The sequence below is a fragment of the Pundamilia nyererei genome, unplaced genomic scaffold (assembly GCF_000239375.1).
Source record: "Pundamilia nyererei isolate P.nyererei 1_Seehausen unplaced genomic scaffold, PunNye1.0 scaffold00008, whole genome shotgun sequence".
In the NCBI taxonomy this organism is placed as follows: domain Eukaryota; kingdom Metazoa; phylum Chordata; class Actinopteri; order Cichliformes; family Cichlidae; genus Pundamilia; species Pundamilia nyererei.
Window position 1 is genome coordinate 2,514,390 of NW_005187409.1, and position 11,097 is coordinate 2,525,486.

The 11,097-nt window shown below is 39.5% G+C and overlaps 2 protein-coding genes across 4 annotated transcripts in view; one reads left to right on the forward strand and one right to left on the reverse strand.

The window, feature by feature from the left end:
• On the reverse strand, positions 1–5,535 carry clic2 (chloride intracellular channel 2). The gene is made up of 6 exons (XM_005722915.1): positions 5,210–5,535; positions 3,143–3,252; positions 2,477–2,602; positions 2,285–2,385; positions 1,308–1,489; positions 1–643 (listed from the first exon to the last, which is right to left on the reverse strand). The coding sequence occupies exons 1-6, from the start codon at positions 5,261–5,263 to the stop codon at positions 482–484; spliced, it is 735 nt and encodes a 244-aa protein (XP_005722972.1). The 5' UTR covers positions 5,264–5,535; the 3' UTR covers positions 1–481.
• Positions 5,536–8,174: 2,639 nt separating this feature from the next.
• The window catches only part of LOC102210178 (protein eva-1 homolog C), a 9,786-nt gene continuing 6,863 nt past the window's right edge, over positions 8,175–11,097 (forward strand). The window contains exons 1-2 of one of the 3 annotated variants that reach the window (XM_005723202.2): positions 8,175–8,346; positions 10,514–10,679. In XM_005723202.2, the coding sequence (XP_005723259.1) occupies positions 10,583–10,679 (97 nt within the window). In that variant the 5' untranslated portion in view covers positions 8,175–8,346; positions 10,514–10,582. Of the gene's footprint in view, positions 8,347–10,463; positions 10,680–11,097 lie in introns of those variants that run through there. The other 2 variants (XM_013908234.1, XM_013908236.1) reach the window with 2 other exon arrangements.

Here is an 11,097-nt window from a genome sequence, read left to right on the forward strand (position 1 = left end):
TTATGATAAAGAAATGTCGTATTTATTTTCATTAGTGTGACAGTGTGTGACAATTCAGTGAAACTGTATTTGTACACAGTAAGATATACAGGAGTGTTTTACATAAAAATGAACTGTTTACGCAGCCATTGCTCACACTAACACAATCATACATATTTCTATGTGGCTGTTTTGATTGTAAAATGCAAAAAATATTGATATTTACACTATAAACAAAACTCTACTAAATATAAATCAACAATCAATTGCACATATGGCCTTTTTTTGTCTGTGAGTGACCTGGATAAACAGTAAATGCCAAAACATTTGACTTTGGCATGTCTTGGAGCTCTAAAGCTATATGAGCTTGAGGATTTTAGGGTGTCTGGTTCACTGCCACAGTTTATTTTTGAAGTTTGCAGTGCCCTCTACAGATCACCATCTCTACACACATGGTTACAATTGATAAAAAAAAAAAACACAGAACAAAGGAGTGAGATGTTTATTTCCTCTTGTTGGCCACGCTCAGGTAAGCCTTCTCAATTTCAATGTCGGCCGGGCACGTCTGTTTGAACTCGTCTCTCTCGTCAGCGTTTTTAAGGTATCTCCACACGCCTGTGAAATGGGCTGGAATCTCAAAGTTGCAGTACTTTTTGGCAGAAACCTAAAATAAATAAGTGGAGAGGAAAGTGTTTTAGGAAGTCCAGGGATCGGTTAAAACAAGCACTTATCTCATTCAAAGTTTAGCAGTTCGCATCATAGGTTCAGGCCTTCTTCAAGATAAAAGAAGACAAATTTCAAGACTGTTTAGTGATGTATGAAAGTAAACCTAACACATGGGTCATGTACTATTCCTTTAGGTTACTAAGACAAAATATTAACCAGGATGCTTTTAAACAGTGTTACAGGCACATAAATGCTAAAAGCAGGTCACTTTAGCCAGTTGCTAGGTGGTTGCTAGGCAATATAATCATAGCATAATATTTGACATAGGCGAAAACCTTCAGTAGTTCAGAAGCAGAAGTGTGCCAAGTCTGGTTGCACAACTGATGGTCTGGGAGAAGTTTGCAGTCAAACACACTCATGAACAGAGATTTAGCATTTATTAAAGTGAGAAGATCAGGAAAACTATTGAGTTTCCATCTGAGGTAGTTTATTTTACTGTATTTTGCAGTTTAAATTATAATAATCAGGATTAAATAAGGATAATAAAGTGTCCAGCTATCTGTTCACACAGGGATTCTTCTGATCCACTTTAGATGATCAGATGATTTTTTCCTTCCTTCCACCTCTGTTTCCTTTCAGCCATTAGTGCACAGATGTCTCACCCTGATAACGTGCAGTTTGGGCAGCAGGTTGCAGTCAGCTAAGGTGAGTCTGTCGCCGTCCAGGAACTTCCTGTTGGACACGGCGATGGTTTCCACTGAATTGTGGTCGATCTCCTCGGGGAGGGGGCTGTTCAGGTAGTCATCCAGACGCTTGAACTCCCGCAGCAGGTTTTTCTCTTGTACTGTCAGAAACACAGAGACAGGTTTCATGGTGTGTTTTAAGCACTGCTGGTCAGACACGAGAGCTGCGTTTAAAAGCAGTTACCAGGCACCTGTACTTTATGTGAGAGCTTCGATTTTATGCAGTTTTATGCATTTGAGGGAAATATTGTCCTTGGTACCAGTGACACCACTACTGTAATTTATGTAGTTCCAACCTACTTTGCATTAAACTTCTATCTAACGTGCAAAAACTCGATTAGCATGTCTCATATTTTAGCACAGCTGTGGTGAATCTTGCTGATGCTGAGATGCACAATCTTTATACATGATGACAACGTCAGGTCAATGTGGTTAATCCTTCACAGCAGCAAATAAAAAAGGGGGCTGAATATTTTAGCACATATAATAGTTTATGTAAAACAAAATATATTTCAACAGGTTTTTGAACATGTTTTGAAGTTTGTAAAGGAATTTAATTGTCCAGAGGTTTGATCCAAATAGAGGTTTTAGGATTTTTCTCTTTATGAAAGCTTCATCTTGGTGTATGTGGACTGTCACGTTTCCATGTTTTGATTTGGAGGAGCTTTTTTCTTTTGTTTGCTTTGTGGGTGTGCGTCTGGTTTTTTATTTGTTTCTTCTGTTGTAGAAAAATTGAAAATATGTTGGGAAAAAAGTTTAGAGTGAGTGTAATGAGAAAAAGCTCATTTTAACTATACTGACTTGACTTGAACCAATATGCAAACACAAATGCAGTTCAATACTCTGCAACATAGCAATATTGTATCAATGCTGCATGTCTATTAAATCTAACTTACAGGCGTTATTTGGGCTGTTTTTGATAAAAGCGGAGAACTTTGCAAAGATGTCCGCTCCCACATCAAAGGACTCTTTGTTTACCGGGCTGAGATGAGGATACCTGCAAATCGAGAGCAGAAAAGAGCGCATCGGTTCAGTGAACCGTCATCAACATCATAAGATGTTTATGTAATGATTAAGCGTGACGGTACCTGGGAGGGGCCAGCGTTTGTTCGAGAAACTCTTCAATTTTGATGAAGTCTGTTTTGAGGGTGCCGTTGTAGAGGAGGAAAGGAGGGTTAGTCCCAGGGGCCAGGTCTTTGAGCTCAGCTGGCTTCCTGGAGATGACACAGATTGATGAACAAAGGAGAGGAGAGAATTTGAGTTCTCTTAAGCATACCAAAATAGTAGTTTATCAAGACTGTCAGAATCAAATATTGTACTCTAAATTAATGAGTCAACACTGGCTATTAGTTTAGTTATGAAAATACACAGTGATGGGAGGGGCTGCCTTTTTAAAGGCCTGTTTTGTGTGTGCTCTGAATCACTTAATTATCTGTATCCTTTCAAAGTTTCCAAACCATGTTTGCTTGGCACGTAGTGGCCCTGAGAAATTCATGCAATAAAGCCTCAATTAAAGGAGGTGATTGTTTGAAAGTGACACAGAGGTCTTTGTACGCTCCTGCCTCAAACCTCTACAGAACGGAGCGAGTAAAACGTCAATAGGCGTTCAATTGGGTTAGATTACTGACACACACACACACACACACAAAAAGGTTCTCAATTTCTCCCTCGCTTTCCGCATAATTGAGTTTTGTGTGAAAGTCCCCACGACCAGATGCTCAGGAAGTGTTTTTTTCCACTGGAGCAGTGCTTACTTCCTCATATCAACAGTGGTCACTGTAAACTTCACTCCTTTAAGCCACAGCACCATGAAGAGCCTCTGACAGAAAGGGCAGTTCCCCACGTTTTCACCGTCATGTCCAGCCTGAAAAATACAAGAAATAAATATCCCATGAGCCCAAAATGTTCTGTTTAAGTGACTTCACTTTTTCTCTATGATCTCATCTGCAGATTAATAAAGTTATTTTGGAGCTGAGAAGGTGCGTCTGGGATACACACAGTCGATTTCCTATGTGGAGGAGGGGAAACCCTGGCATTGTGTTGTGGCGGAAAAACAACCAACACCAACGCAGAGAAGGTTAAAGGTCCACCACATATTGACCATATGTTAAATAACAGTGTGAAATGTCTGGAAATGATTTGCTTAAATGAGAAAATTGATGACACTCTCAAGTCTGTGTGGTAAACCTGAAGAAAGCTAGTTGGCGTAGCTTAGCTTATAAGCACTGCTAGCTAGATGTGTATTCGCCTGTGAACATTTAGGGAGCTCCTATCAGTCGAGATTCTCTAGATATCACTGACAATCTCAAATAGAGCACACACTCATTGCTACAGATTCTGTCAGCCTGAGGTTTAAATTGACTTCTCTTTTAAAAGAGAAAGAGAAAAAGGAGAGCGCTAAGAGAAAGTGAGAGAAATCAGATGACTTCTTGGTAAGTTTTGAAATACTGTAACTTGATTCCAGCTGTCGGTTGTGTTCGTCCTACTCATATTGGCTGTTTGGAGTGAATATTTGGGGGTTTTCAAAACCACTGCAGCAACTGGACTGACAGGAGTGATATGCACAGAGTTTTAAAGATGGATGTAGCCTTTGGGTCTGAACAAAGTTCTTTTTAAAGGCCACCAGGGAGCAATATATGTGGTTACAATAGCCTTCTCTGGGGACCTGTGTAAACACTCCTGATGAGCTTATGGGCTTTCAGGCTGTACTGGATAAAATATTAAATTCATTCTAAGTGTCAGAAAGGAAGATTAAACTCACTGATCAGTGAGCGTGTGCCACGTTCAGTCTCAAAGCGCCAAGATGCCGACTGCAAAGGAGTTCATCTCGTATCTTTAAAACAGGACTTCACAATCCAACATGTGACACCACGCTGCTTCCATCTTTATCCTGGCTATGGTAACACGTGGTGAAACTTCACTTCCAGAAAGATCAGCAGTCAGCTCTTTTTGTTTCCATTTGTTTGAATTTGTGCAAAAATTGTAAAAAATATCACTTGTAGCTTTAAGCAGGTTTATATTCTGGGCTCTTATCAAGTCTCATCAATGACAACATGCCATTTTAGACTTTGTTTACATTCTTCATTATATTAAGTAATGAGATATAACTCATAAGTGCTCTTTAGAGGTATTTTTCTGCTACTTTTTGGACAGTTATTACAGTCTTTATGCTAAGCTGACTGGATTATCTGCTGGCTCCAGCTCCACATGAGAGTGTTACTTAACTTTTCATCCAACATCTGGCAAGAAGCTGCACGTTTAAGTGGCTGAAATATGGCACGTCTACCACTCTATACTGCCTTATTTTGTTTTTGCTATTGAGCTGCCTTATTGTATATTTCAGAATACACAGTTTCTCTGCACTTGTGCCTCAACTAACTAAATCAGGAAAAAAAATCAGAAGAAAAAAAAGAAGTGAGAAAAAAGAAAACGAGAAACTTTTATTTGACTTTTAGATAGATGACTGTATTTGAATGTGTGCGTAACTAAGGTGGGTGTGTCTGTCCAGGCTTGAGGCCAGTCTCCATATGCTTCTTGCTCCTTCTGGGTGTGCTCTGATAAGTTGGAGAGTGTTTCTGATAAGAAACCAGCTATGGCCCACACCGAGGATACAAACACCCCAACATCTGCAGCGTATGGTATCTGGGGACAGCACCAATCAAAAATAGAGCTGTCCTCTGATTGTTGCTGCCTCTATGGCAATAATTGTGGACCACTGTTGTTAGACAACACTCATAAATGAGCAGCAAGCCTTTGTCAGAGTGCCCCTTTTCTTCAGAAGATTGTTTTGACAGGTTTAAAATGGACATAAAATGACTGACCTTGATGAACAGCTCGATGCTTGGCTCCTTATCAGAGCTCTGTCGAAGTGCCATTTTATCCCCCAAAAGTTTTTGTTTTGTTTTATTTAAAAAGTCCAAGTGCTCCTATTAAAATTTCCCCCGAAGTCAGCGGTTGCAAAAAAATCCACAAAGCTGAAGAGAGGAAGCTGAGTGTGGTGCTGTCGTAGAGGCGCTCTCCTCTGGTTTCACGTGCTTTCTGTGGTCCTGGGGAAGTCTCACACCTCAGGGCTGCCTGTGTTTGTCTGAGGGCTCCTTGGAGGCTATCGCTCTGAACATATTTTACAAGTTAGGGGGAGAGGGCGGATCCGAGTAATGGGCGGGGTACATGCCCCACACTTATATACCCAGAGCCTAGCTCTATGAGGAGAGAACTTAAAATAGCTCTTCTGCACATTGCAATACACAGGAAATGATAACACAGGGTGACTCACACAAATTAGCGCAATTCATGAGAGCTCCTCATTCCAACAGCATTTAAGATAAAAGAATTCGTTTAATGGAAGACATCCACTGTGTTTTAAAGGGCAGTAGTGAGACAGAAAGTATGAAATGTTTGCTTTAGTCATTAACAACATGTAAATATGCTTGAAACCAGTTTTTATACAACATATAGATGGCTGACTGAACCAGAAGCAGACAGATAGTAGTAAATAATAGAGCAATTTACCTTTGTGTGGATATTTATGTGGTACTTTACTGTATTCTACTCCACTGTGTGCCATAATGAAAATATTTTACATTCTACTTTTCACAAATATATGATTTTATTTTAAACAAGAACCAACAAAACCAAATAACAATCCACATTTAAATAAAGGAAAAGTCAAATTTAGAAAAACACAACAAATGATAAAATAATACAAGTGACTTTTTGTTGGAGCTACATCCCCTCAAAAATGGCTTTCAGTATATGTGCTGTTCCTCTATCAATATTTGTCTTCTTCAGTGCTCAACATTTACTCTGCACATTTTTTCAAAAACAATAGTATTAGCAAACAAAACAAAAGCTGGAGTTCATTAATGTTTAATCATTTGTATTATATCTGTATCCTTCTGATTAGGAACCAAGCAGGTACAGCTTTTTTATCACATCAAGGTGCTTAACACTGTAACTTAAATGGACTTTTAGCTGTCATTTCTCAGTGACCCCTATGTGACCCCTTTGGAAACTTAATTGCCCTCCCTGCTGTAAGGTAAAGACCTGCGATATTAGAAGGAAAAGACGAATGTTGAGAAGATCCCTTTGATCAAGCATTTGGCGACAGCGGAGGAAGAGCTCCCTTTTAACAGAAATAGTGCCAGGATCAGGGAGGAGCAGGAACCTGCAATGACCTGGTAAAGAGTGAGTCGAAGGAGAAGAAAAAGGAAAGGAAAGGGGAGAGGATAGAGAAACTGGGACAAAATACAAACTATGGGAGAGAGTGGACTAATGTTATTGGCATGCAGCAGTAGCATATGAACACACTGTGAGAGATAAGATAGAGTTAATATGGTTTATTAAGTCACTGAACAGTATTAGGTAGTGGCCTGTAGGGATGAATATGATCTGTGAAACACTGACTGGACAGTCCTAATGTTTTGTTCTCCTTTCGGGTGTTTCAGGTCAGCTTTTTTATCTTTATAATGTCGTTCCTATCAGTCTCAGCTGAACGTACTGTGCTAATCTAAGCTATTAATAAGATTGTGAATACTGTAAAGCGAACAGCTGCTGAAAAGCTTGTTAGTACTATCACTATGAACGTGAATGTTAGCGTTACCGTGAACTCTGGACTCAACAACACTCGATTTACTGTTTTCACTGTGCCTGTTTTCTTTACAGGGCACAAAAACCAGTAATAGAATAAAAATTCAACCCCAAAAAAGCAAATTAGGAGAACAGAGAAAGTCAGTTTAGTCATTACCTTTACTTCCACCTGTTCACTTTGTTTTTCTAATAATATTTTAGCAAAAGTTTGACTAATGTGGCCTTACATTGTCATTTCTATACCTTCACAAGTTCAGACTGAGAGGAAAACAGTTTTGTTACAGATGCTCGCATAAAATATAAACATGGAAAGTAAAGTAGACTCTATATTAAAAAATAAGTACGAATAAGTCACTCAAATTGCAATGTTAAATTAGAATTAAATATTAAAGTTAAAGCAATATTATGTACAGTACAGACAAGATATTGCAGACTAAGTGAAAATAGTTGTAGGTAAGGAGCAGTTATAAAGTTTGATGGCCACAGATAGGAATGATCTCCTGTGGCTTTGAGGTTGCGTCATAGTTGAATTTCTACAACCAATGACTGTAGTGCGTTTTTAGCTAAACGTATAAGGTCTGAATGGGCTTTGCCCTCTTCTTTAAAAAATGATGTGATACTTTGGGGGTATTCTGTGGATGTTCTGAGTAATGAGCTGTGGTTGTGGGAATCCCCCTCAATAATAAAATAAGGGCCAACTTACACTGCTCGAATAGTGGTGTTTGGAAATAAAGAATATTAAAATACTTTAAGATTTTGAATTTTGGCGCTAAAAGAATATCAAATATCATGAAATTTTTCAGCTGAATACTGTATATGCTTGCCATATTTTAAGTAGGAGGTCTCTTGGTCAATTAAAGACTGAAAGTGATAGTTTGTGCTTAAGAAGTGGAGACAGGAGTGGAGGGGCAGTCCGGTGTTTATTGTAATATGGCATCATTTACAGTAATTAGGGGAAAGGGAAGTTTTATGACAAAATCCCCATGCTGCGGTGTAGAGTTCCTTACAGAAACGAACAACACTGGCGAGATTGTGAAATGTACCACAAGGAATTGAAAAAGAAGGCTTTGTGCCCCATTCTCATTTATCTGCTTGAGAGGATTTGAGGAATTTGCATCACAGAGAGCGAGCATGGAAACAAACCCATCACAATGAAACTACCAACAAATCCCGGAAATCTGGCAAATAACACCCCATCGCCACAGGAAATATAACTCAAAAGGAGAGAGATCATGGAGAAAAAGTCCTCCTCCTTTTTCTTTTTAAATGTCTTCGGAGTCATGGAGGTTACTTTCCAAGTGTTTGGAAATCCGATGTCCATTTCTGCTCACTCATAACACATCCTCTAAAAAAGAATGACCACCTCTGGGAGGTGAGTGGAATTTTACTGCAGCACGGTGGGAGTGCCTCTCTCATTTACTCACATGATTAAACTGCTTTTCAGTGGTCAGTCTTTATTATAGCATTTGCTGTGACAGAGGGTGTGTCCATTGAAACCTGTGTGACAAAGCGCTGGTGTTTTATTAAGAAATTCAATAGATTCGCTCTCACGGGCGACTGCAGTTATCGATAACGTCTTGAGGTCAGCATGGGCTGATCTCATGGGTATTTTGTGTTGTGTTTGGTTGCCATGACGACACCGTGTTGAGAAAGAGGGGATGAGTAAAAGGGAAATTAAGGTTAGAATCACAGCCATTATAGTAAACTGAAACCAACTGATTCAGCCCTGCCAGCCGGGGTATTCAACAGGAGAGTTTTCCAAAGTATCCCGGGAGCGTGCATAGCTTACTAATGATCTTCCACTTCCCAGGAAAGCCCTATCTCCTGGAGATAAATACACATATCTCCACTGGACACACACACAGCAAATGGAAATGGGGGGGGGGGAAAAGTGCCTTATCTCTATGAACAGAGCTCTCAATGTGGACACCGAATCCAAGAAAGTTGAACTGGATTTTGCCATTACAAACACACACACACACACACGCAGCCACACAAAAGGTCAAACTGTTATCCTGTAAACTCTGCTGCTCTGTGGTGGATTCCAGACTCCCTCTTTTACACAAGAGGAACGTTTTGATCTGTGAACTTCAGACATTCATAGGCCTAAATTTCAATAACATTTTAAGTGGGTGACACGATGAAACTAATTCCCGGACAACAACTTCTTGGCAAGATGGGTGGGATACCAACATGCTTATATACAGATCTTTTCGAAAAATGGCCGGCAAGCTTATGTTGCACACAGAAAAAATATCAGGAAACTGTTGCAACATGTACTGTCCCTCCCCTCAAAATCCCAAATGGCAGTTAGTCAGTTTTATAGTTGTTTCCACATTTTGTTTATGGTTCAGAGACAAGCTGTTTTTTTAAAGATAGAAAACCATCATACCAAAAGCACGAGAAGAAGAAAATATCTCCTTATTCAAGTTTAGGAATAAGCATGAAGTTTTTAACGTAAACACATAAAACGAAGCAGCATATTTTAATCCCAGTTACATGTTGCCAGAGATAGTCAAAAATAGTAAAATTACAAGTTGTGCTCAGTTTGAAGTTGAAATATAAAGATTTCTTGTTGAAAATTTTGCTTTTACATAAACTGATCAGCTAAGGCTGAATCAAAACAACGCTGAAGTTCAACAATTAGCACTATATAATACATAAAGACACAGTCAAATGGTGTGCTGTTACCCAGTGGTTTGCAGACTTCCCTTTTTGAGGCCTGGAGTTAATTTCTCATCCTCCAGACTTCATGATTGAGAGGTGGATCTGAAACAGGGGACATGAGGACAACTTCTCAATAACAGTTGTAACAAGGCATATCCTACTTTATGCTTGATTTGGACATGTTTACAAAATTTACCGAAAGAACATGTTTCACATATAACGTTAAAAAGTATTGATTAAAGTACATTTGGAAATTGTTTACTGAGGTCATAAAGCAAGTGTAAATTCGGGTCACGTTGTTACAGATCTCTATATAATTGGATATCTTTGATTAACCAGAGGAGCCAGCCTCTGTTGGATTTAGAAAAAAACAAATACATGTCCATGTGACTTTCTATGGTGTCTGCTTGCCATGTTGCTGCAGATGGCTTCCTTTATGGACAGGTCATTTGGCTACTTTAACCTTTTATACCTTGTCTGTCAGTCCCATTCGCATGAACTTAATATCTCAGGAAAGCAAAATCTGGCACAAACAGCCACTTGATCTCAGGGATGAACTAAGTCAAAGTCAAACAAAGTCAAACGTCAGCAGGACCACACAAATACATATTTTTAGCCCTAACTCAAGAATTCATGCGTAAATGATGACAAAATGTTTTGCACAAATATGTGGTAGGATAACAGGATAAAGTGATGAAATTTCATATGCAGCAGGTCAAAGGTCAAGTCTGGTTAGACATGGATGTAAACTTGACTGATGAGCGATAGAACCACATAAATGCTTGGCAGTAATTCTAGTTTATTGCTCAGCAGGGCCAGCTGTTTCTTGTAAACACAATGCCATCATTGACCTACTGACTGCTCTCTCACAGGCAGTCAATCGCACAAACAGCCTATTACCACACAAACCCTGTTGCAGGGTCTATTGCAGGATATTCACAATGACAGCGTCTTGGAGTTTCTGCCGCTCTTTTTGTCTCCTGCCTCTCCTCCTGGCTCTGAAGATGCACACAGCACGTTCGGCTCCTGATTTCTCTCGTAAGTCTCTTGGTTTTGAAATCAATAGCAGACTCAAAATGCTGATGCGTTGCTTTTCAGCTGCATAAAGAAGCTTCACAATAACATTTCCTAACAGATTTCCACATCCTGCTTCATAAGCAGCTTGTCATAATCTCGCGGAGAGACCAGAATCAGGGTGAAGAGGCTGCAGAACAGATCCTGAACTTGGATATCCACTCAATACAACCAGATACTCCCATAGCAATAAATAAACTACAGCTGACCTGTGTTTATCATCTGAGCTGTTTTCCTATTTGGACTGTGTCACTACTGACATTATGGAAACATTGGTACTGTATGTTCAGACACAGCCAAAGGTAGCTTTTGTCTCAGACACTGTTCTGTTTGCATGTGCATCTCTATATCTGATCACAGCAGAGATCTTTTGTTTGTTTGT

What these genes read in the sequence shown, in the direction of transcription:
- clic2 (XM_005722915.1), bottom strand. Translation starts at nt 5,263, where the DNA reads ATGGCACTTCGACAGAGCTCTGATAAGGAGCCAAGCATCGAGCTGTTC. An exon ending in ACCACTGTTGATATGAGGAA is followed by an intron (nt 2,603 to 3,142) that starts GTAAGCACTGCT and finishes TGTCATCTCCAG; the next exon opens with GAAGCCAGCTGAGCTCAAAG. An exon ending in CCAAACTGCACGTTATCAGG is followed by an intron (nt 644 to 1,307) that starts GTGAGACATCTG and finishes TATTTATTTTAG; the next exon opens with GTTTCTGCCAAAAAGTACTG.